Raw genomic sequence first — 24,771 nt, forward strand, 5'->3', positions numbered from 1 at the left:
TAAAAATACTTATATTTTATATACAAAACCTCATAAAAGTATTGAGAATACGAATGATTTAAGTATCCTTTTGCATTAAAAACTTAAGTTTGAATTGAATATCATGTCTTTAGCTACGTTGGCATACTGGGGTTTACTAAGCGTTAATTAAATGATCCCTTTTTTACAGTACTCCTCTACACTTCAGATGTGCGGCCGATTCTTGAATATGGGTCTTATATTTGGAATCGCCAATATAAGGTTAATCAAAATAGATTAGAATCCGTTCAAGAACAATGTTTGGTCTTCATAGCCTGAAGACCTTCTTACCTTTCAATCGTAGTAGACTCCTACTTATAAGTTTCCACCCTCACTGCGATCGGGTAAAACCATGCGTGGAATAATGTTTTTGTACAAATTCAATAATTTAAAATTGGTTCGCCCGAATTGATTAGTCAACTTAGTTTTAGAGTTCACTACAAATATTATACCTTTTTCCCTCTTCACCTTTTTTCTTGGATTTGCGCGGTATCAAGTTCTTGCATAGTGTCATTGAGCCACTTGATGGTGCTTCTTGCTTGATGAATTCGTGTCCGCAATTTAGACTCGTTAGAAAATTCACCAACACAGGCACTATAACATATCATATGTATGCCAACTGCATATGTGACGTCTTAGCACGAACTTATCCAAATTTAAGCAAATCAAAAGTTCTTTATCGCTAAGCCGCTAGATTGCGACGCAGACTGTCATTTTGCACTGAAATTTTTTTACTTGCTTCTTTTGAGAGTTGCTTTCTTGTGGAAGGAAGGCAAAAAGGTGCCGAAACGAGTAAATCGGTAAACATTTATTTCCGAAAAGTAAGAAAGCTGCAGTCGAGTGTAATCGACTGTGAAATCCCATTTGAATAAATGTGTTCAAACGGATAGGCGGTCAGACAGACGGCTATTTCGTCTCTGCTGTTGATTCAGCATATATGTATGTATGTATATACAGGGTGCGCCATCTAGACAGGACCTAATGAAATGTTGAATAACTTCTCCATTTTTTAGCCCATTTTGGAAAATAAACAAGATTCATTTAGGGTATAGAATGCCATTTATTGACAATTCACTCAGAATACAATATCGATCAAATGACCGCCTTCATTAGAAACACATTCCGCAATTTCCGCTTTGATATTAGCTTTTAGTTGTTCAATAGTCTTCGGTTTGCTGACATACACCTTACTCTTCAAGTAGTCCCACAGAAAAAAGTCCGGTGCCGTCAAATCCGGCGAACGAGGAAGCCACTCCAAATCACCCTTTTTTGACACAACGCGTCCCGGGAACTTGCTCTGCAATTGAACGATTGCTTTCGATGTACAGCGCTACAATTTCAGCCCGATTTTCTGCTTTGAGTCGATCCATGTCTAAAATGGCATAGGCTGACGTTTCAGAATCTGGCTGGCTTGTCAAAATAGGCTGAAAAATGGCGGAGTTATTAAACATTTCAATAGGCCCTGTCTAGATGGCGCACCCTGTATATAAATGTATGTATTTGGCACGCAGTAGGAGTCGTCTGCGACGCCATATAGCACATATATATTCACAAAGTTATAATACCGGAGCACATGCAAGTAAGAGAGTAAAAGCAAAGCTGAGCGGTATTATTACCGCAAAAACACTGAGAAAATAATATACATATATATATATAAAATAAAAAATAAATAAATTCTCTTCGATATAGGCAAATAAATTTCGTGTTGGCTTTTCTTAACATAGTAAACCAAAAAATTTTGGGATTTTGTATCCTCCTCTTCACTTTTGAAGCTGAGTAAGTGCCATTGTCGATTTTAAGTGTGGAGCTGGCAAAAAATAGTTAAGGACAGTGTAAGTATTACAACGTTAATTAAATGCATTTGCAGGTCCAAATACATGATAGTACCTACTGTCACGGTTGCCATTCGAAAAAAATGTTGTGTACCCAAAATTTTGAAAAAATGCACCAATTTTAGCAAAAATGTACCACAAATTTTTTTTCGTTATTTTTTAATACTATATTTTGATAACGTTTTTTTAAATTATCTTTTATTATTTCATATTTCATTTTTTTCCTTCAAATTATAGTATAGTATTTACTATATAAAAGAAAACAAAAACAGAACTTTTATTTAATCACTTATACTTTTCAAACATAAATAAATCAAAAACAGAACTTTCTCTTGAATAATAATGAATCAATTTTTAAACTATCTAAGTTAATTTTTAAAAATGAACAGACTTTTGTAGACCAAACATAGTGAAGGTATTTACAATCAATCAATTCCTTGCAATTGTTTGTTAGTGTTAGTTGTTATATAGTGTCTTAAATTCAAATTTATTTGGCAATTTAGTTGCAACGACATCCTGTTGTTTATGAATTCTATTAAGCTCCTGAACAGCGGTTCGTCAACACCTTTTTTTTACTTTCAATGTCTGTCCAAAATTTACGAATATCTTTTTCTTTTCCCTGATTTAAAGAAAGTCGGAGTTGGTTCCATTGGGATATTATATCATGAGGATCACCATTGTATAAATTTTCAAAGGTTTTTATTAGAGGTACTATGGAAAGTTCTTCTTCGTTTAGAAATTTGGCTGAATCACAAATTGTGATTCACAATATATACATATATATACCAAATATACCATTTGGTATATTTTTTAGTGGTTTTAGTATATTTTAATAATAATACCCCAAAATATATTTTTAGTATTCTTGTAGTAGAGTTGGTATGTTTTGAGAATAATACCGCAAAATATATTGCTTTTATTCAAAATGGGTAGCGGGTATCTCACAGTCGAGCACACTCGACTGTAGCTTTCTTACTTGTTGAATTCAAACAAGTGAGCCAAACTACAGTCTAGTGTACTTGACCGTAACCCACTACCAAATTTTTATATAGGCAAAATATTGAGGTATACTATCATATTGAAATATATTTAAAATTATTTTATCGCATCAAAATTTTCAGGAAACATAAAGGGTGTAGTTTTAATTGTTTGTACCAAAAATAATTTCTCTAGCTTGAAATCTTTTCTTAATATTTTACTTTTTCAATTTGAGGAATCTGTAGTGGGCATTTTTTTAAAGACCTAAGATATAATAGCCTTCTCCCTATTGGTATATATAAACCCGCTTATATCTTGTATTTCTTTATTAAAATATAAATAATACAAAAATCATTATTATGAAAATCAATGAATGATTGACAAGTGAGAAAGCTACTGTAAGCTATCCACCTTTCCTTCCACCCTTTTACTTTATCGAGTAGTCAACCACATGATTAATTTGAGATTGCTCTATATTTTGTTATTGTTCATCTCAATTTATTCATACACTTGAGTAGTTTTATACTTGTTTTGGAATCATGCAGCAGTCAATTTTTTTTTCTTCGAATAGAGTCGGAAAAGTCTCTTCCCGATGATTGCCGTCTTCAATGATCATCCAATTTTTTGCTGAGATGTGAGAATTAAGTTTAATTGGACACACTTACGAACATTAAATTGTTCATTGTGTTGTAAAAGTCTATTTGTACATGTGTACACATATACATAGATATGTTCCGTACACATGTACATGCTATTGCATGTCAAAACGTATTATGCTTGAGAATGGTGCTATAATTTAGTTTCAGATTTTCTTCTCGTTGATAAGTTACACTCGTCTTATGCGCCGTATTCAAGTAAAGGTAAAAAAACAGTATTGTACAGTATATTATAATTACTTTATTAAAATACACAAGTATGAAATGTTAAGTTATTATAAAAAACATGAAATATACATAAATTTTATTTGAACGCAAAAGGTATTATTGTTGTTGTGAAGTACACTTGTGTCAATTAAAGAAAAGTATATAAAAATATTGAGTCCGTATTGTATGCGTAACTAAAACCAGAATTATCAAATAAAGAAAATATAATGAACTCTTGCAATGTGGCAGTGCGACAAAATAAATGTGAAAATACTAGCTTTCATTTATGATAGAATCCCGAAACAGTCGATTATTATTATTTCGATTATTTTCATTACATTTGGTGTTATACAGACGACGTAACAGTTCCTCGTAGATTGTCTGAGTTTTGAATTCCTCGATGAGTTATGCTCTGAGTGCCACCCAGTTGTTAGGTTGAGTGATCTATGCGATCCTCAATGTCTCCATAGAGTTGCAGTCCGATAGCTCTAAAGTTAACACTGTTTCGCCGGACCCATCTTCTTGTATATAAGGATAAAATAAAATCGATTCTTTTCACAAATGCTGATAGATTTTCTGCGCCAATATCGAATGATCCACGCTTCACTTGATTTAAACATTGGCTTAAATGTGATACTGATAGTTCAACGGCCATGATGTTATTTGTTTCTTTTTTTTTTTTGATTGCTTTGTATAAGAGTTGCTTATGGGTACACAATGATTTTAGTTTAGTCACGACTGTTTTATTTTTTTTTTTTTTTTTTTTTTTATTACTGTATGTTTTATATTTTGAATCTTCTCTTACGAGACTAACAAAATGTGTTTAAATCTTAAAAATACTACATTATTCTAACAGTTTCTTAAACTGTATTTATGGTAGGCGGTCCTAGTAATTGTCGCTGGATGGGACGGTCGTTACGACGAAGGCGGGAACGGCTGCATACTAATGTTAGTGCTCTAGCAAGGTGATTTGGATGGTTCGACAGCTTGATGTAGTAATTTTCCATGTGTTGTGCTATTTCATCTCGGACGGGAAGTATATTCAAGTCTCTCTGAATGTTTTCACTCCGAACGTACCACGGTGCCCCGGTGATAGTTCTAAGGATCTTTGCTTGGGCTCTCTGCACGATCTCTACGTTGCTGTTGCTGGCGCTCCCCCACAACTGAGAGCCATAAGTCCAGATTGGTTTCAGAACGGAGTTATAGAGCAGGACCTTGTAATCCAGACTAAGGGGGGAGTTTATAAGCCAATGCAGACTGTTTGCCTTCAGCCTTAGGTGAGTTCTTTTAGCTTCAATGTGCGTGCGCCAGGTGAGCCGTCTGTCGAGATGTACGCCAAGATACGTTACTTCATCTGATTGGGGAAGCACGGTGTTGTTTAGTGTAAGGTTGGGGCAATTTCGTCTATTTAAGGTAAAAGTTACGTGTTTACATTTTTGCTCATTTACTTTTATACGCCAGTCTGAGAGCCATTTCTCTACAGCGTCTAGATGGGTCGCAAGTTGCGCTGAAGCTTGTTGTGGAAATTTAGATCGGCTAAGGATCGCGGTGTCGTCGGCAAACGTAGACATAGTCAGTTGTCTACTCGTAGGGATATCAGAAGTGTAGAGTAGATATAAAGTCGGCCCGAGAACACTGCCTTGAGGAACACCAGCTTCGATATTATGTTCAGCTGACATGACGGTATTGCATCTCACTACAAATATCCTGTTGTAAAGATATGACTTCAAGAGTTTATGCGTGCTATTAGGGAGCATTATTTTGATTTTGTGCATTAGGCCGTCAAGCCATACTCTGTCGAATGCTTGAGAGACGTCCAAAAATACCGCAGTACAGTACTCCCTATTCTCGAATGCTGTTCGAATTTCTGATGTTATGCGGTTCACCTGTTCGATAGTTCCATTCCTATCGCGAAAACCGAATTGATGTGCTGGGATACTATTATGTCTTCTTAAGTATGGTATGATACGGGTTAAAAGGCATTTCTCAAAGAGTTTTGATAGACACGAAAGTAGGCTTATTGGTCTGTATGAGGAGGTGAGAGTGTGGTCTTTTCCTGGCTTTGGTATCATTATGATGATTGACTTTTTCCACCTCTTCGGGAAGCAGCCGATTCTTGTCATCGCGTTGAAGAGTTGGCATATGGTACCAACAGCACATAGTGGGAGTTCAGTAAGCATTTTTGGTGTTATTAGATCGCAGCCCGGAGATATTCGCGGTTTCAGCTGCTCTTTTATAATTTTTATGACTTCGCATACTCGAAATCCAATTGGTTCGGCAATAGGGAAGTCTACATCTGTTTGTAAACGTATATTAGGCAGGTTTGTTACTGGATTTGGCTGGAAAACATTTTGAAGGTGGGCAGCGAATGTGTCGGCTTGGTCTTTGTCGCTTCGGGCCCAGCAACCTGCAGGGGTCCGTATTAGCGTAACCGTTACTGTTGGTGCGCTCAGTGTTGAGTGAGCTTTCCAAAGTGGAAATTTTGAGATAGTTGCTCTATATAGCGCTGTATGGATCTGTCTTCTTCTTGTCGTAGAGCCTGGGTGAGTCGACGTGAAGCTTCTTTTAACTGTTGTTTTGCAGATGGCGATCGAGATAATTGCCATTCGCGCCGGGAGCGACGCTTTGCCAGAACTAACTGCTCTATTTCTGCATTCGTGTGCTTGGTGTTATGTGTTATATTTTGCCTACGTGGTGTTGCGATTCGAGCCGCTGAAACCAAAACTGTTTCGATATTGTTTACGGTTCTTTTGATGTCATCTTCGTCGGTTAGCCGTGGTGTAAGTTCAATGTGTGAGCTTATGTATTTTTTGAATTTGAGCCAGTTTGTGCTGTTAGAGGTTAGCATGACGGGGTTGTCATTACTAACTGGCTGTTGGTTTAGGCCAAAGAGTACAGGCGAGTGGTCTGATGATAGATCCGGTAGAGAACAGGCGCTAATCAGATTACGTGGGATGTTTTTTGTAACTGCGAAGTCAATCAAGTCTGGCAATTTTCTTGGATCACTAGGCCAGTGAGTTGGTGAACCAGGGGAAACGCAGTCAAGCTTGTTGCTAAGTTTTATAATTGCTTGATACAGCTGTCTTCCTTTCGGGGACACGAGGCGAGATCCCCAGTGCGTGTGCTTAGCGTTATAGTCTCCTGCTGCTATAAAGTAGTTGCCTAGCGAGTTGAAGTAGTCAATAAATTGGGCTTCGGATATCGTAAAGCGAGGAGGACAGTATACCGCGGCTAGTGTTATATTGTGACAATCCAACTGTATAATGATAGATGTGGCTTGCAGATAGCTAGTTGCAAACGCATTGTGGAAGTGGTGTTTAATGCGGTTTTTAATCAGTATTCCAGTGCCTCCATGGGCCTTTCCATCAGGATGATTTGTACTGTAGAACAAATACTCTCGGATTTGGAAATTGTATTTGTTGGTAAGGTGGGTTTCTGCTAGTAGCATTACGTCGATTTCATTGTCATTCATGAATTGTGCTAACTCAATTTTGTGCCGTGGAGCGCCGTTGGCATTCCACAGTGCAATGCGTAGGGGAGCCATTGATTATTTTGAAAGAGTGTTTTGGAGCATCTGAATCAAAATATTTTGATTTGTCATCAGACTTTGCATGGTTGTTGTGTATGCGTTGCGTGATGTGTGCATAAGAACTGACTTTATTAAATATGTGTGTATAACTAATTGGTGATTACAGAGTTGCCAGATTATTATTAATATAATAATGTACGATAGTATTATTGTTAGTGAGGAGAGATTTTAAAGTTTTTAATTTCAGTATATATAACACATCTCCTTCCTAAATTAAGAGCGATAGTTAGTTTTTGATTTTCTAAAATCTTTTGGCTGGAATCGGTTAACTCCTTGGCGAACTCGTGTGCTTTGGCGGACTGGTATTCCCGATGGACGTCGTACTGGTTGAACTTCCTTGGTCTGTTGGGTTACGGTTGCTGGTGTATCAGGGGCTTGTTTCTGAGCGGATGATGAGTTTAGCGGTTCATTTTGGTATTGAGATTCTGGACTTTTAGTAGGGATGTCAGGTACAAACCAGAAGTCGGTTGATTTGTCATCGTCGTTAACATTTGAGGATCTTGATTTGAGCTGATTATAATGACGTTTAACATAGCCACTTTTGGTGCGAACTATGTACATCATTTTCCCGACTGTACGATCAATTATTCCTTCAATCCACTTTTCTCCCCTTGAAAAGTTTCGAGTGAAGACCGGCTGATTAACTCTGTATTTGGTGTCTTCATGTTTGTGTTGCACAGGCTTCTCAAATATTTGGCTCAATAGTGTTCGAACTGGTCGACCGTGTATTAATTCCGCAGGAGTTTTTCCTTGGGCATTTGGTGTAAACCTGTAGGATGCGAGGTATTTGATCACTGCTTCTCGAACTGTCAATCCATCAGATAAATTTTTCTTTACAGAAAATTTGAAAGTCTGTACAAAACGCTCTGCCAATCCGTTGGATGCGGGGTGCGGTGCTGTAGTAATGTGCTGTATTCCATTTTGTTTGCAAAATACTGCGAAGGCGTCAGCAGTAAATTGTGGTCCATTGTCACTTACTATTGTTTTTGGATATCCCTCAATTGCGAAGATTGAGGATAGTGCTGCAATCGTGTGGACGGTTGTAGTAGACGGCATTTGAACTGCAAATGAAAATTGTGAGAAAGCGTCTACGCAAATTAGCCACATGGCGTCGAATATTGGTCCCGCGAAGTCAATGTGAATACGTTCCCAAGCTGTTGTTGCTTCCGGCCAACTATGATATTCTCTCGGCGGTGCTGGATTGTTGCATTTGCAAATGGTGCAAGAATTGACAAGATTTTTGATGTCTTGGTCAATGGTAGGCCACCAAACATGTTGCCTGGATAGCTGCTTCATACGAACAATGCCCCAATGTCCTTCGTGCAGGAGCTGCAGAATATGGGCGCGAAGATCGGCTGGTATAATTACACGACTGGCATCTGTGTGTAAGCAAAGTAGTTGTGGGTTAGTGGTGATTGCAAACCTACGATTGAAATATGGCAACAAATCGTTTTGACTCGGTTGAAGTTTTTCTAGCCAGCCTTTAGTGACGAATTGTAGGACTTGTTTGAGAACTTTGTCGTTGCTTAAGTGTTTGTGAATTGTGTCAGCATTAATTGGCGGTGACGATTCAAGAACCGTGTTGCAGGCTTCCTCTTCTTTGTCGAAGTCTGAGTCCATACCTTCTGGAAGGCGTGAAAGAGCATCGGCGTTGCCATGTGCTGCTGTGGCACGATATTGAATCTCAAAGGTGTATGCCATAAGAATGATAACCCAACGTTGTAACCTATTTGATGTCATCGAAGGAAGATGCTTGCCAGGATTGAAAATAGTTACAAGCGGCTTGTGATCTGTAATCAACGTAAATTTTCTTCCATATAAATATTGGTGAAATCGTTTTACTCCAAAGATTATAGAAAGTCCTTCCTTTTCGATTTGGCTGTATTTCACCTGGTGCTTGTCTAAAGTTTTTGAAGCGAAAGCTATTGGTCTTTCTGTGCCGTCATGCTGACGGTGAGAAAGCACTACTCCAATACCAAAAGATGATGCATCAGTTGCAAGTATTAGCGGTAAATTTTCGTCAAAGTGGGCTAGTTGCGTTGCATTGATAATGTGCGACTTTAAATCCGTAAATGCTTGTTGTTGCTGAGGTCCAAACGTGTAATCTACGTTTTTTCTGCGAAGCTGGTTCATGGGAGCAGCCAATTGCGAATAATTTGGAATAAAGTTGCAATAGTAATTTACTTTACCCATAAATGCTTCCAATTGCTGCAGATTCTCAGGAGGTTTCAGTAGTTTAACCGCGTCTAGGCCTGAGCTGTCTGGAAGAATTCCATGTGCGCTAATTCTCCGTCCCAAATTTTCAATTTTCATCTTTGAAAAAGAAGCATTTCGCCATTTTGCATCTAATTCCATTTTCCTGAAGGATTGCTAGATAGATATTTAATAAAGTCAGTTCTTATGCACACATCACGCAAAGCACATGCTTACGCATACACAACATTATTGGCGACGAGGAGAAAAATAAAAAAAAATAAAAGTGAATCGTGTCGCGTAGTCGTTGATATTCATCAAGATGCCGGCAGATGACAACTTAATACAAGCAATTCTTGCTCAACAGCAAGAATTTACAACAGCGATATTAGATCAGCAACGCAATTGGATGCAGGCAGTATTAGAAAAGAACGCAGCTCCAAGTGTGAGTGATTCAAGCCACGCGGGTGAATCTCTCTGTCCTACATTTCATGTATTTGACAAAGAAATACAAAATTGGGAGTCATATCTCGAACAATTATCGCAGCACTTTAACGCATATTCGGTCAGTGCAGATCAAAAACAAAAAGCTTATTTTCTTTCGTGGTGTGGTGTAACAATATTTGAACTCTTAAAAAATCTGTTCGGCAGTAACAATTTGAACACGTATACATACAAACAACTCACAGACAAGCTCACAGATCATTTCACAACGAAACGACACATTGTGGCAGCTCGGTACGAATTCTTCAAAAGAGGAATGCAACATTCACAAACACATAGAGAGTGGGTAGCCGATTTACGCGGCTATGAGACAACGACAAAAACCGTAGCAACGCTGAAAGAAAATGTTGAAAAAAATATTCCACTTAATGCAGTAAACGCGTATTCAAAGAACTCGAGAGTTACCAGCTCAAACAAAAACGCATTAAAATCGTGCTCGGGTTGTGGACATTCTCACAAAAAAAAGAAGTGCAAGTTTCGCGATGCTGAATGCCATAAGTGCGGTAGAAAAGGACATATAGCTGTCGTCTGTATGTCAAAGCAAGACAAAACACAGTTGCGAAATAGATTCCAAGGCCAAAGACAAAACAAAAGCGAAACAAACGAAATAGAAGCGATAGAAGCAGTGAACAGTATTACAGGCGTAGTAAAAAGTGAAATGAACAAAAAAGTCATTGATCTTGAAATACTTAAACAAGTGATTTCATTTCAAATGGACTCAGGAGCAACGGCTTCTGTAATTAATTCAAATACATATGCGCTTTTAAACAAACCAGTATTGCACAAGTGCTCGCGAGTGTTAGATGCGTTCGGACATACACCAATTCCGTTACTCGGAGAGCTGCACACTGTTGCGTATCAAAAAGCTGCACACTGTTGTGTGGCAAAAATGAAAAACAAATAATCATAATTGTGGCAAATGCGGAAAATTCGACCAATCTTTTCGGAATGGATTTATTCAAAACATTCGGGTTTGATATAATGCCAGTGTCGAACATTAATGAAGTGCGCAGTAACGAAGTGAGTGACATCTGCAAAAAATATAAAGACGTATTTGAGTCAGCAATGGGAGCTATCAAAGACTTCAAAGCCAGCATAGTCCTAAAATCGTCAGCAACACCAAAATTTTACAAAAGCCGCCAAATTCCTTTCGCACAAATTGAGCAATTCAAGGCAGAAGCAGATAGGCTCACACAAGCCGGAATATGGAAACCAATCAAGTTCAGCAATTGGGCATCCCCAATTGTTCTAGCACCAAAACCAGGTGGAGCAATTCGGATTTGTGGCGACTTTAAGCAAGCAGTAAACGCACAAATCGATGTGGAACAGTATCCGTTGCCTACAAAGGAATTTCATATCATCCGTCATGGTAAGCAATTCAGCAAAATAGATCTCAAGGACGCTTATCTACAAATGGAACTGGATGAGGAATCCAAGAAAATCATGGTCGTGAACACACCGCTGGGGCTTTTCCAATATCAGCATCTTCCATACGGAATAGCCAGCGCACCAGCAATCTTTCAAAGATATTTAGAGCAACTTCTAAAGGGGATAGAAGGTTGTGGAAATTATCTGGATGACATCATCATCTCAGCGCCGACCATCGAAGAACATTTAAAGAGAATAGACCAAGTTCTAGCAATCCTTCAAGAAAATGGAATTAGATGCAAAATGGCGAAATGCTTCTTTTTCGAAGATGAAATTGAATATTTGGGACGGAGAATTAGCGCACATGGAATTCTTCCAGACAGCTCAGGCCTAGACGCGGTTAAACTACTGAAACCTCCTGAGAATCTGCAGCAATTGGAAGCATTTATGGGTAAAGTAAATTACTATTGCAACTTTATTCCAAATTATTCGCAATTGGCTGCTCCCATGAACCAGCTTCGCAGAAAAAACGTAGATTACACGTTTGGACCTCAGCAACAACAAGCATTTACGGATTTAAAGTCGCACATTATCAATGCAACGCAACTAGCCCACTTTGACGAAAATTTACCGCTAATACTTGCAACTGATGCATCATCTTTTGGTATTGGAGTAGTGCTTTCTCACCGTCAGCATGACGGCACAGAAAGACCAATAGCTTTCGCTTCAAAAACTTTAGACAAGCACCAGGTGAAATACAGCCAAATCGAAAAGGAAGGACTTTCTATAATCTTTGGAGTAAAACGATTTCACCAATATTTATATGGAAAAAAATTTACGTTGATTACAGATCACAAGCCGCTTGTAACTATTTTCAATCCTGGCAAGCATCTTCCTTCGATGACATCAAATAGGTTACAACGTTGGGTTATCATTCTTATGGCATACACCTTTGAGATTCAATATCGTGCCACAGCAGCACATGGCAACGCCGATGCTCTTTCACGCCTTCCAGTAGGTATGGACTCAGACTTCGACAAAGAAGAGGAAGCCTGCAACACGGTTCTTGAATCGTCACCGCCAATTAATGCTGACACAATTCACAAACACTTAAGCAACGACAAAGTTCTCAAACAAGTCCTACAATTCGTCACTAAAGGCTGGCTAGAAAAACTTCAACCGAGTCAAAACGATTTGTTGCCATATTTCAATCGTAGGTTTGCAATCACCACTAACCAACAACTACTTTGCTTACACACAGATGCCAGTCGTGTAATTATACCAGCCGATCTTCGCGCCCATATTCTGCAGCTCCTGCACGAAGGACATTGGGGCATTGTTCGTATGAAGCAGCTATCCAGGCAACATGTTTGGTGGCCTACCATTGACCAAGACATCAAAAATCTTGTCAATTCTTGCACCATTTGCAAATGCAACAATCCAGCACCGCCGAGAGAATATCATAGTTGGCCGGAAGCAACAACAGCTTGGGAACGTATTCACATTGACTTCGCGGGACCAATATTCGACGCCATGTGGCTAATTTGCGTAGACGCTTTCTCACAATTTTCATTTGCAGTTCAAATGCCGTCTACTACAACCGTCCACACGATTGCAGCACTATCCTCTTCGCAATTGAGGGATATCCAAAAACAATAGTAAGTGACAATGGACCACAATTTACTGCTGACGCCTTCGCAGTATTTTGCAAACAAAATGGAATACAGCACATTACTACAGCACCCCGCATCCAACGGATTGGCAGAGCGTTTTGTACAGACTTTCAAATTTTCTGTAAAGAAAAATTTATCTGATGGATTGACAGTTCGAGAAGCAGTGATCAAATACCTCGCATCCTACAGGTTTACACCAAATGCCCAAGGAAAAACTCCTGCGGAATTAATACACGGTCGACCAGTTCGAACACTATTGAGCCAAATATTTGAGAAGCCTGTGCAACACAAACATGAAGACACCAAATACAGAGTTAATCAGCCGGTCTTCACTCGAAACTTTTCAAGGGGAGAAAAGTGGATTGAAGGAATAATTGATCGTACAGTCGGGAAAATGATGTACATAGTTCGCACCAAAAGTGGCTATGTTAAACGTCATTATAATCAGCTCAAATCAAGATCCTCAAATGTTAACGACGATGACAAATCAACCGACTTCTGGTTTGTACCTGACATCCCTACTAAAAGTCCAGAATCTCAATACCAAAATGAACCGCTAAGCTCATCATCCGCTCAGAAACAAGCACCTGATACACCAGCAACCGTAACCCAACAGACCAGGGAAGTTCAACCAGTACGACGTCCATCGGGAATACCAGTCCGCCAAAGCACACGAGTTCGCCAAGGAGTTAACCGATTCCAGCCAAAATATTTTAGAAAATCAAAAACTAACAATCGCTCTTAAATTAGGGAGGAGATGTGTTATATATACTGATAATAAATATAGTCCCATCCTCGTCGCCAATAATGTTGTGTATGCGTTGCGTGATGTGTGCATAAGAACTGTCTTTATTAAATATGTATGTATAACTAATTGGTGATTACAGAGTTGCCAGATTATTATTAGTATAATAATGTACGATAGTATTATTGTTAGTGAGGAGAGATTTTAAAGTTTTTAATTTCAGTATATATAACAGTTGTTCTCATAAAAGCAATGAATTCCTCCATGCTTTGTTGCAGTCTGAGTATCATCGTTTCCATTTTATATTCTTTGTGCTCTATGGGTTGGTAAGGGACTGTAGGTGGTGATTGGTCATTGCAAGCAGGGCTCGCCTGATTAGATTTTATAACGCTTGCAAAGCTTACGTTTTTAGTTACGTTGGAACTACCGAGTGATGACCTGGCTGCTGACGAAAAGAAAACTTCAGGCGTGAGTTTGGAGGGTATTAATGGTGCGTTGTGGGATCGCGTTGTTAAGACTTTATGGTTGATACGACTTTTTAGCTCCTTGTATACTGGACAGCCTCTGTAGTTTGCGGTGTGGTTTCCTCCACAGTTACTACATTTTTTAGTGGTTGGGTCCTTTTGTGCTTTACATTCAGCAGATGTATGCAGTCCTCCGCAAGCTACGCATACAGAGCGGAGTGTGCAGTAAGATTTAGTGTGTCCGTATTCTTGGCAATTTGCGCACTGGACCGGGCCATTACGTTTGTGCGGCTCTTCGACTGTAATTCTGCGGTGCAGTAAGAACTGAAGTTTGTAGATGGGATGTACTTCGTTTTTCTTGAGGGCCTTGGAGTCAGGGACGAGTTCCACTTTGAAGAGAGGTTGCGGTTGCTTGTTTCTATTGCGGATATTTATAACGGTTTTTACGTTGAAACCTTTATCTTTTAGTGCCTGTTCTACTTCAGTAGTGTTAACATCTGGTTCGATGCCTTTTATGACCACTTGTTGTCCTTTGCTACTTTTTAGCTGATAAGTGTAGTAACTTTTTTTCTTGGCGTTTAGGTGCTCCGTAAATTTTCTGAAGTTTTCTTCGCTTTTCACTTGGACCTTGGTTTCATGAATGTCTCCTTTAGTCAAGGGGATTACATGGAAGCTATCTTTACCAATAAGATCGATAATTGTGTTCACAAGGTTGTTAGAATTTTTCTCTCGGATGTATAGCGGAGGCGGCTTCGCTTTGCTTTTGTCCGCATCCGTGACTGTAGAAGGCATTTCGTTGGAGATGTCAGCCAAAATTTCAAATCTATTTGCTGTATTAGGGTTCTGCATAGTTCCTTGATCGGAGGAAGCCCGATTGATTTTTGCAACGTTACCCATTTTCGAACCTTGTGGACTTTGTTTTCTTTTAATGTTTACGTAGCGATCCATGCCAGTCTGTATGGTCGAACCTTGCTTTTTACTTGGTGCGTTTGTCAGTGCAAACTCAGCTGACACAGCAGGTGGAACGATCGACAGTATCGGGTATACAGACGAAACTGATGTTGTTGTTGTCGTCATTGCATTTACAGTTGCAACTGACGTCACTGTGCTAGTAACCGTGGCCAGACATGTGTGCAGTTGGGGCGAGGCAAAGCAAGGAAGGGGGGAAACACATTTATCGCTTACCTCGCTTTGCGCTGTCGGTAACGCAGACGGAGAGAGAGAGTACGCCCTTTCGTTGAGAGTAGGCTTGAGTTCGTTTTTCGGTGTTGGGGTTAACGCTCGCGGTTGATCGGCAGAAGCTTTTGTTTTTGCTGATTCGTCTGCATCTGTCGACACGAAAGTGAAGTATGCATTGCTAAGAGAGCGCCGACGCTCGTCTAGCTGACGTTGGCGCTGCGACCGAAGCTCGCTTTGGTTCATCACCTTATTTACTTTATGTTGATTTTATATGTTTATTATTATTAGTTACAAAAGTGCACTAGTTTTAAACACAAAATAAAAGTAAGTTGCGACTTTTCATCGCACTAAGCGTCTTTTCGCCGTTTGTCTTGATTGATATCGGGGTTTTTTTTTTTATATAATTGGTTGTCTTCCGGAGCACAAAGTGAAATAAAAACACGTCTGCACTCGTTGGCGACTGTTTTATTGACTAACACTTTTTAACCGGCTGCGCCATTAGATTTTGCGTTTACACAAAGTACAAAAAAATAAAAAGGCAATTTTTTTTCTTTGCTTGTAGACGAACTTTATTTTTCCTGAGTATACATTACAATATGATAGAAAGCTTGTTTGAGAGTTAGGGGAATAATTGAGTGAATATTTCAAGCCCGGCGCAGTACATCAACATCCTTCCCCTTACAACGAGTTGCAAGCGGTGTCCCTATACACATAGATCGAACGGAATTCAGGGCCATTGGCAGGCCCTGTTGCCGAGTCAAGGCTTAGTAATGTGAGGACATATGTACATCTGCATCGTGCACGAAGGACCCGTCGATGGCTGGAGGTGGAGGTTGTTGCCATCGACCGTTCGGAGGGGGGTGCGGCAGCCAAGCTGAGGATCAACATGGAGTATTACTTCTCGACAAAAGGTACGGGGTCAGAAAGCGGATACTCGCCGTGCATACGCTTTTCATTCGAACCCTGTGACGGATATCCGTTAGGGTTCGCTCGAGGCAGTCCGTCGTCCTCGGTGCTCGCCGAGCCTCCATGAAGTGCAACAGCGTATGGTAGTCCCCAAAATGCGATGAGACTTTCACAGTACATGGACTCCTCTGCATGCACAGCACCGAAAGGAGTATGTACCGCTGCGGTGGACGTGCTGGACCTCTTGTTGGGACGGCATATTTTACGCAAGGGCTGAGAAAAGAATATTTGGAGTGAAACTTAATTGAAACTTACTCCAAACATGAAAGATAGTAGAACAGTACATGACGATGTTCAGGATTGCTACGATAATTGACGAAGCAGGCAATTTTAGGTCCTCCTGACGAAGATGTGTCAGGATTGCTGACCTCCATCGGAAACAGGATCAACTTCACAATTGGGATGCGAATAGGTCCACATGTCGTATGAACGTCGAGTATGAATACTCGTTAGTAGGTTGTCTCCCTTCACGATGATCATATTACTGGTCCGTAGAATAGTTGTGTAGGATTGCACTTGGTCCGCTTGTGCTGGTCCTTAAGGGACTCATCCTTTCAGCGGAGACAGAATTGCTGCTAAAAAAGCCTTTAGCCGTTGCCAGCGGCTCATGATAGAAGCGCTGGGTTGCGTGTCTGGTTCGGACACAGCGACCAGTGGACCGCACATTTATAAGTGACTGGAAGTCATGGCCACTAATCCCGTATGATCCTTCGACATGGGGAGTTTGGAATTAAATTCAGGCACACCTCGATCTTGGATAGAAGGGTGGAAAGTTCTTCAAAAGTATATTTGTAAGATGACGTGGCTTTTAAAAGTGACTTAAAAATCTACAAGCTCGCTTCCCGTAGTTCGCGCATATATGGGACTCTGGGAGGGTTGAAATGCCAGAATAGGTATTGGTAGTCAGTTTTAGAGATGATGCAGTCTCGTGTGGTTTCCAGAAATTCCCTGGACGCTACAAAGAGGGTCTTCCCGTTGTCAGTGTGCATATGCTGAGAATATCCACGTTGGGCCACAACGCGAAAAAAGGCAGACAATAATTTTCGGTAGTGAGGTCTGACGTTTCTGCCAAGTATTTCTTTTGTGCTGAAGCACACAAAGACTCAAGCTGTAGAAAATTCTCACTTAGATGATTTTTTGAATTATTTTTGAGTACCCTATTGTACTCATCATCTTTTGGATGTTAGTCGTCCACTTCCGTAATGGAAAGCCAGCGCTGTCCAAGGCTGTCGGGTATGCATTCCTGCAAGTACAGCGTCTGCGTACCAGACATCGTCAAGGGTGGCAAATTTCGACACTCAACTCACACCCATAAATTTTTGAGTGCCGGTGCTACTTAGCACGCGCAAACCGAGTGAGAGATACACACTTACTCAAAATCATGCAAGTGCTGCGAGTATGAGTCATTGTCATACTCAGGCCTTTCTTGCACTTGCCTATTCCGATCATTTTAGGCACTCGGCTTGTACACACTTGTGTCTTGCCAGTGGTTGTTCTTCGTGCACTCGATCATTTTAGACACTCGGCTTGTTGACACTTGTGTCTTGCCGGTGGTTGTTCTTCGGGCAACCGATCATTTTTGCACTCATGACGAAATGGCTTGTGTCTTATGAGTATCTGTTCAAATTCTGAAAAACACCCAAGTGTCTTGCTCAGATACCCAAGTGTTTTGCTCAGACACCCAAGTGTTTTGCTCAGACACCCAAGTGTTTTGCTCAGACACTCGAGTGTTTGATCAGAGAATCGGGTGTCTGAGCAAATACTCGGGTGTTTTTCCCCCACCCCTATTGATGCTTGTGTGTCGCAGCTCGCGGTTAGATTTTATGACTTTTGACTTCTTTGAATGATTTTTGGGTGTTTTTTTACTTTGACAAATGGTCAAATAAAATATCAGGTGGTTTTTCCTGAAATTTATGGAAATTGCACAAATTTGCAAAATACCCTTTTGTAATTATATAGGCATTTACAATAGTGTTATAAACAGGTAATAACATTTCTGATTTTCCGGTTATTGATGAATATAAAAAACCCAAAAACTCATAAAACAGGTAATATTTCACTTTACAAACCCCGGATTCTGGCATTTCAAATTTCATCAATACGTGTCAGTAGTGCTGCATCTGAAATAATCTTTTCTTTAGCTGGCAATGTCATTACAGAAAAGCGTAATAGATTGGGACCTAAATCTGTAGATAGTATAGTTTTTTACATTCTTTTTATAAGCATAAAAATAAAACAGATTAGTTGTATTTTTACTTGTTTTGTTCCTTATCAATATATAAAAATTCTTTAAAATTAAAATTTAATTTTTATTTATTATATAAAACATCAAATAAATACACTACACAAAGCCAAAAATAGTTTTCGAATTTAAATTTTCAAGAAATAAAATGAGTGCAAGAACAGCGCACCAGCAATAACAAGAACAATACAAAAAGCCGACGGCATTTCTTGCATCTCAATATACATATATACAAACATACATATGTATGTACATATGTACATACAATCGTGCCGGTCCACTCATAATTTTTTACCAAGTGTATCGGATACACTTACCCATAACCACCGGCACCGGCTTTACCCGAGTACATAGAATCACCGATCGCAAATTGCCGAGTATGCCTCGGCACTTGCACAATAAGTGTCGGGCCTTTCTTGATACTCACACTCATGAGTATAAGCCTTTCGATACACTTATTGCTCATGAGTATAAGGCTCATGAGTGTGTGTATTTTTGGCTACTCACACTTATGAGTGCAAGTATATCGAGCACATGAGTAACCGGTGCATCGGTTGAGTGTGTATACCCGTGCCGTTCTCTGCTGCGTACATCTGTTAGAAATGGCTTGGCTTGCCAAGGGAGTTCAGAAGTCCAGAAACACTGCGCAATTAACATCAAAAGTTATGGTATTCAGCTTCAAATCGCTGAAAGGGTGCATGGCTGGCATTAGTGATTTAGATTTAGCAATACATTATCGATATATTTGATTTAAAGACACCGAAAATATCGACACTTGACTTGCAACGTGAGATCGGATTAAAGGATGAATGAAGTTTACCAGATTGTCAACCAAAGCTAAAATTATTTTTAAATAATTTCTACTTGGATGTGAAAATAAAGTTTGATTGCGTAAACTTACAAACATTAAATTAGTGGATTACATGATACATGTATATGTATACCGTATACACTTACATACATATGTACATACACCCAACAAAACTCAAACCTATTATATTCGAGAATGGTGCTATAATTAGTGTCAGATTTTCTTCTCGTTGTTAAGTTACACTCAACTTATGCGCTCTATTCCAGTAATAGTAAATAAAAAACAGTATTGTGTTCTATGCAAAATCAATAGTTGAATGAATTTTTACAATTCTTTTATTTAAATCCACAAATATGATTAATTTTTATTAAATAAACACCAATCGAAATTAAATTTTAAAACAATAAGAATTATTTAAATTTACATTGATTAAGATGTATCAGTGGTATCCTTAAGACTCGTACTGTGAATTACGTTGTTTTCAATTGAACAAAGTTTATAAAAGTATTGGCTCCACATTCTACGCGTAACTGGATCCAAGATAATAAAATATAAAAATATAACAAACCCTTGCAATGTGGCAGTGAGACAAAATAAATATGAAAATAAAATACCCGCTTTCATTGTTGACAAAAACCCAAAAAACCATGTGAATCCCAATAAGAAAAATAATAAAACCGATAATCGGATCTGGTATATTACAACAGTTTTTTCAGTGTGTCGAATGGATGGATTGGTGGTACTCACTAATATATTGTGTATAATAAGACAAAATATTATAAAGTTTGCTATGATAATCACAGCTATAGGTAAAATTACGCCGAAGTAAAGTGCATACCCTGAAGGATAACAAATACCGCCTTTACCAAAAGAATTGTGATCCAGCAGAACGACAAGAATGACTGGTAAAAGGGGCAAACCCCAGCAAAATAGGGTTGATTTCATTAAGAATCTTGTTGGTCGAGTACGGCCAAATACTTGAACATACCTTTTAAATTGTAGGTATGCAATTACCATCATCCAGAAAAACTGTACCAAAACAGAATAGTGCAGAAAAGCTCCAATAGTCACGCAACTTGGTATAATCTTATTTATAATTAAGTGTAGAGAATATTCCTCTGTGCTGACAAAGCAAAGGATTATCATTTCTAAAGCGATTGCAGCCGAAAGTTGTAGGAGCACTTTGGATGAAGGTTTTTGTCGCCAAGACTGAAATGTTGCAGCCGTAATAAAAATTCCACATATACCCAGAAGTGATAGTGAACAACCTATCACCGTTATAATATCTAAGACTTGATCGTGAACCTGTCGACTACTGAACTCAATATCATCGTCAACATTAGTAATGTTAAACCCTACTAAATAGGCAAAGGGTGTTAAATGGCTCACTTGGCATATTACAATATCTTGATGAGTTTCTTGAATTCTTAGGTCTAGCCAAATTCCGTCTTGGGCCCAATTTTCGTAATTCCAGTATCTACACGGATCTGTCTCAGTACTAATATTATCTTTTAAAAACTCATTTTTTTGAGTACGAAAGACTATTGGCAGATTTTCCGGTAACTGTGTACTATGACCAGGTAAGGATATTGATACTACCATACCAATTACAGCTCGTCGATCGTGGATACCTTGGGCTTGAAAAAGCTTGTCATTTGAATAAATTTTAATAACAATGCTTGTCTTAATTTTTTCGGTAACATTTACAGTGTTTAAAATTCTATTTAAGTTATCCAAAAGTTTTTCTGGTAGATATGTAGCAAATTCCAAATTTGGCTCCGAAACAAGTTCTTGAATATCGTGAGATGACTGTAAGAATCGAAAATGTTGGTGCTTAAACGCTCCATTTAATATATGGGGAATATCTGTGAAGTTATCATTCTGAAATATGGCAATCCCCGAAATATTTGCTACATACGGATTTATAATAAAATAGAGAAAGTTGCACGAAACTTTTGCAGTAACTCCGATATCCACATATTCCAATATTTCAAGGTCCATTGGTGCGACATCAGTTTCGTCTGACGTTGCATTTGCAATATTCTCAGATGTTTGTACCGCCAAGGTGTTAATTGTGGTTTCAATGGCCTCTAGTAATTTGTTTGTAGAATTTAACGTAGCTGATATCCTTATAGTACTTTTCTTTACATTTACTATATAATTGTATATCTCTACAATATCATGTGCAGTGTATTTAATCACATCGGTAAGATTATTCTTTTCTGAAACGTTTCCATTCAAGTTCTTCTGAATGTATTTTACTGATGACTGCAAAATATTTGCGGTATAATGAATATCTGCAGGCAACAACTTATTTGCATTTTTTTGTATAATACTTTTTAATTCCTTTACAGTCTTTTCTGGGAACTCCCTAGTTATATTTGAGTTCTGCAAGCTGTACAGCGTTTTTGTTATTTGGCATTTCTCATTTTTACATTGGCACAATACCTTTTCTTTAAGCTCTTCCCAATAAGCACCGTATGTAAAATTGCCTAGACACTTACGCGTTAATGGCATTCCATTGTTTTGGAGACATAACGTAGATAATGTTGCCATCTGTCCTCTGAGTGCTTGATTCCATACAAATATTTCATCGCTATTCGTATTAACCAATTCTGGGAAACAATATTCTGTACTGCGTACTAAAGTTTTACGATCGACATTGTAAATTAATAACAACTTCTGCAATAGTCGCCAAACTTTCATCCTTACAGAAGTATCGTGCCTGATGCGTTGTTCATTTTCTAGGCTATCGCGTTCTTCACTACTGTCTTCTTCACTGTTGTCTACCGCTGAGTTCATGAGAGAGGCTGTTATATGAATCCAGTAAATTGTGTAGTTTGATGCGAGCATTTCTATAGTCATTATTCGCGTGTTGTGTAAGATAAGTTGGGGTGAAATTGCTTTACTTAATTTTCGTAGTTCTTCGTGGTCATGTTTTGCAATTCGTTTGATATTTTTCTGCATGATATTACTGCACAAGTCAAATTTTGAATGTCTCATGCACGTCATATTTAATTTTACAGAAAACGTGTGGCCGCGGGTTTCTTTTGAAGTCACTACTCTTGAGCTGATAACTAATTGAAAATTTTGAATCGTGTGGCATTCACACCAATATTCCCCTGGGTCTTTTCCAACCAGATTTACTTTATAAATAGACTTTGTGTTATTTTCATTTTCCCAAATCAAATTGATATTTGTTTCTCGCAGAAGATCATAATCAGCATTTGTAAAGCACTTTATACCATCATGATCACCTATTCGCCAAATATATTCGCGGTTATAAACTATTAAAATTAACATATCTAGTTCAATATCTATTTTCAATATCAACTGAACAGTGTTAAATTCAAGATTAACTATTTCTTTGTATAGTATCGGCAAATTATCTGAAGATTGATTTTCAACTTTCACTTTTTCATTCCGGTTCATAAGAATCACATAGCTATCGGCAGAATCGTCCAAATACCGATCAACTTCAAAGAATTGGTCATGTTTTATTTTTGGTATAGTTTTTTTTAACACTCTCCTCAGAATATTACGATTTTGAAAATATTCCATTAGTGAAATTTTCATATTCTCTACAAAAGGGGATTTCGTTTTGCGTACACCATAGCATTCATTAGGTCGATAGCTAAGTGCTCTGAAACCTTTAGGGCACCCTGAAGCTGCTATAAAATTGTCTTGAAATAGGCAAATCGAGTGCAGCATTTCTTGACAATCTTTCATAATTATATTAGGTTCAGCGTCCTTTTTTTTTAAATGACTATTGATATATTGTGCTGACATGCAATTACGATTAGAGTTAAAATCCAAGATTTTCATTTTATCGTCATCGACAACTTTCCCCCAATGTTTACCTGGCAATCTTATCTTGACTGGCATAGTATTATCATCCCGTCGGAATGGTAACCAATATTCCTTGATATTTCTATGAAATAGATACAATAAAAGATTTGACAACTGAGATTTTGAAAGATCTGATGGTACAATTGCATTTGATCCATAACAAAATGCGTCATCATATTTATGTGGCATTGGTGAAATTTTAAGGCAAAGATAGTCGCTTTCATCATCATTATAGATTTCCATCAAGTTTTCTGGGCAATATTGATTTTTTTTATTTTGTTGCCGGCAAACTACTTTTTCTGGTAGCCATTGACCGGTTTTTGTATCGCATTCACGTAAAAAAAGTTTCCAATTTTCCTTCCAACATAGATAATCTTCGGATGTTGTATAACGAACGCCTCGAAATTTCCATACCGCTATTCCTCCAGTTGTTTTCGTTGTGTTGTCTTCACACTTCGCAGTTTAAGGTTTATTAAATTTTTGATAATGAAATAAAATGTGTATAATCTAACCTTTACTTGAAAAGTGTACGAGCAATTTACACATAGGACTATAAAGAATAAAATTTGACTGGTCATTTTACAATTTATATTCGAAAGAACAAAATTTCATTGTAGTTCGACTGTATTTTTAGGTATGCACGATACAAATATTTCCCATTTGAATTTTGCAGCCATAACCCACTCAGAGATATCTTATCTTTAATCAGAGCATTTCTTTATCTTTGTTATCTAATGTGTATTTATACCCAGTTGATACTTAGAAGTTGCGGATTGGATATTACATTAAATTTTAACAATTTTTTTGTGCCAATCATAAAAATTAAAAGTCATTTTAGCGCTTACTCCATTTCATGCCATTTCTACGCAAAACTAAATGTGCTAGTAATATCAATGCAAGGATACGGTATCAATCTTACTAGAACCAGAGTAAACAAAAATAAGCTACAATTATAGTACATATGTCTGCACGAAAGTGCTTTTGGTACACACAATAATAACCAAAGTATTTTCGACTCTTTAAAATTTGGTTGCGATCAGATAAGAATTTATATATATATATATATATATATATATATATATATGTATATATATATTGTATACGCATACACATTGTGTATGTATATATTTACATGTAGAAAATTCTTTGCCCTGACTGAACCTACACTTCAAATGGCAACACGTAAAAGTTGATTTTTCACAATAAATTAAGTGCACACTAAGAAGTGGCTTTTCACAATTTGATGAGCAAGTGCACTTAATTAATTACATCGGCCATCAAAATCTCAAACAAGCATCAAATGTGTTCCGAAATAAATATGCAAGTCCGTATACATACATGCATATACATACATGATACAATAGTAAAAGGTAGTCTCCGTCGGAAAAAGCTTTCGTCAGTGCGAGTTCGTATTTCAACGTTAAAGATTGTCTGCGGACGAATTTTTTGATGAATTAACCCTTATGCAAAATTACATTTTGCAATGTATGCCGTAGA

The 24,771-nt window shown here is 38.2% G+C and overlaps 3 protein-coding genes across 5 annotated transcripts in view; 1 reads left to right on the forward strand and 2 right to left on the reverse strand.

Annotated features, from left to right (window-relative positions):
* Nucleotides 1-3,586: 3,586 nt before the first annotated feature.
* The window catches only part of LOC117573245 (leucyl-cystinyl aminopeptidase), a 73,675-nt gene continuing 52,490 nt past the window's right edge, over nucleotides 3,587-24,771 (forward strand). The window contains exon 1 of one of the 3 annotated variants that reach the window (XM_034256304.2): nucleotides 3,587-3,688. Coding sequence is in view for 1 of the 3 variants with exons in the window: in XM_052007708.1 (XP_051863668.1) it covers nucleotides 20,998-21,005 (8 nt within the window). In the remaining 2 variants the exon portion in view is untranslated. Of the gene's footprint in view, nucleotides 3,689-4,950; nucleotides 4,969-20,982; nucleotides 21,006-24,771 lie in introns of those variants that run through there. The other 2 variants (XM_052007706.1, XM_052007708.1) reach the window with 2 other exon arrangements.
* On the reverse strand, nucleotides 15,939-16,846 carry LOC127566118 (uncharacterized). The gene is made up of 2 exons (XM_052007728.1): nucleotides 16,657-16,846; nucleotides 15,939-16,585 (listed from the first exon to the last, which is right to left on the reverse strand). Exons 1-2 carry the CDS (start codon nucleotides 16,744-16,746, stop codon nucleotides 16,301-16,303), a joined length of 375 nt encoding a protein of 124 aa, XP_051863688.1. The 5' UTR covers nucleotides 16,747-16,846; the 3' UTR covers nucleotides 15,939-16,300.
* On the reverse strand, nucleotides 19,567-23,909 carry LOC117573120 (uncharacterized). Its single transcript, XM_034256045.2, has 2 exons — nucleotides 23,787-23,909; nucleotides 19,567-23,727 (listed from the first exon to the last, which is right to left on the reverse strand). The coding sequence occupies exons 1-2, from the start codon at nucleotides 23,850-23,852 to the stop codon at nucleotides 19,855-19,857; spliced, it is 3,939 nt and encodes a 1,312-aa protein (XP_034111936.2). The 5' UTR covers nucleotides 23,853-23,909; the 3' UTR covers nucleotides 19,567-19,854.

The sequence above is a fragment of the Drosophila albomicans genome, chromosome 2R (genome assembly GCF_009650485.2).
Source record: "Drosophila albomicans strain 15112-1751.03 chromosome 2R, ASM965048v2, whole genome shotgun sequence".
Lineage (NCBI taxonomy): Eukaryota > Metazoa > Arthropoda > Insecta > Diptera > Drosophilidae > Drosophila > Drosophila albomicans.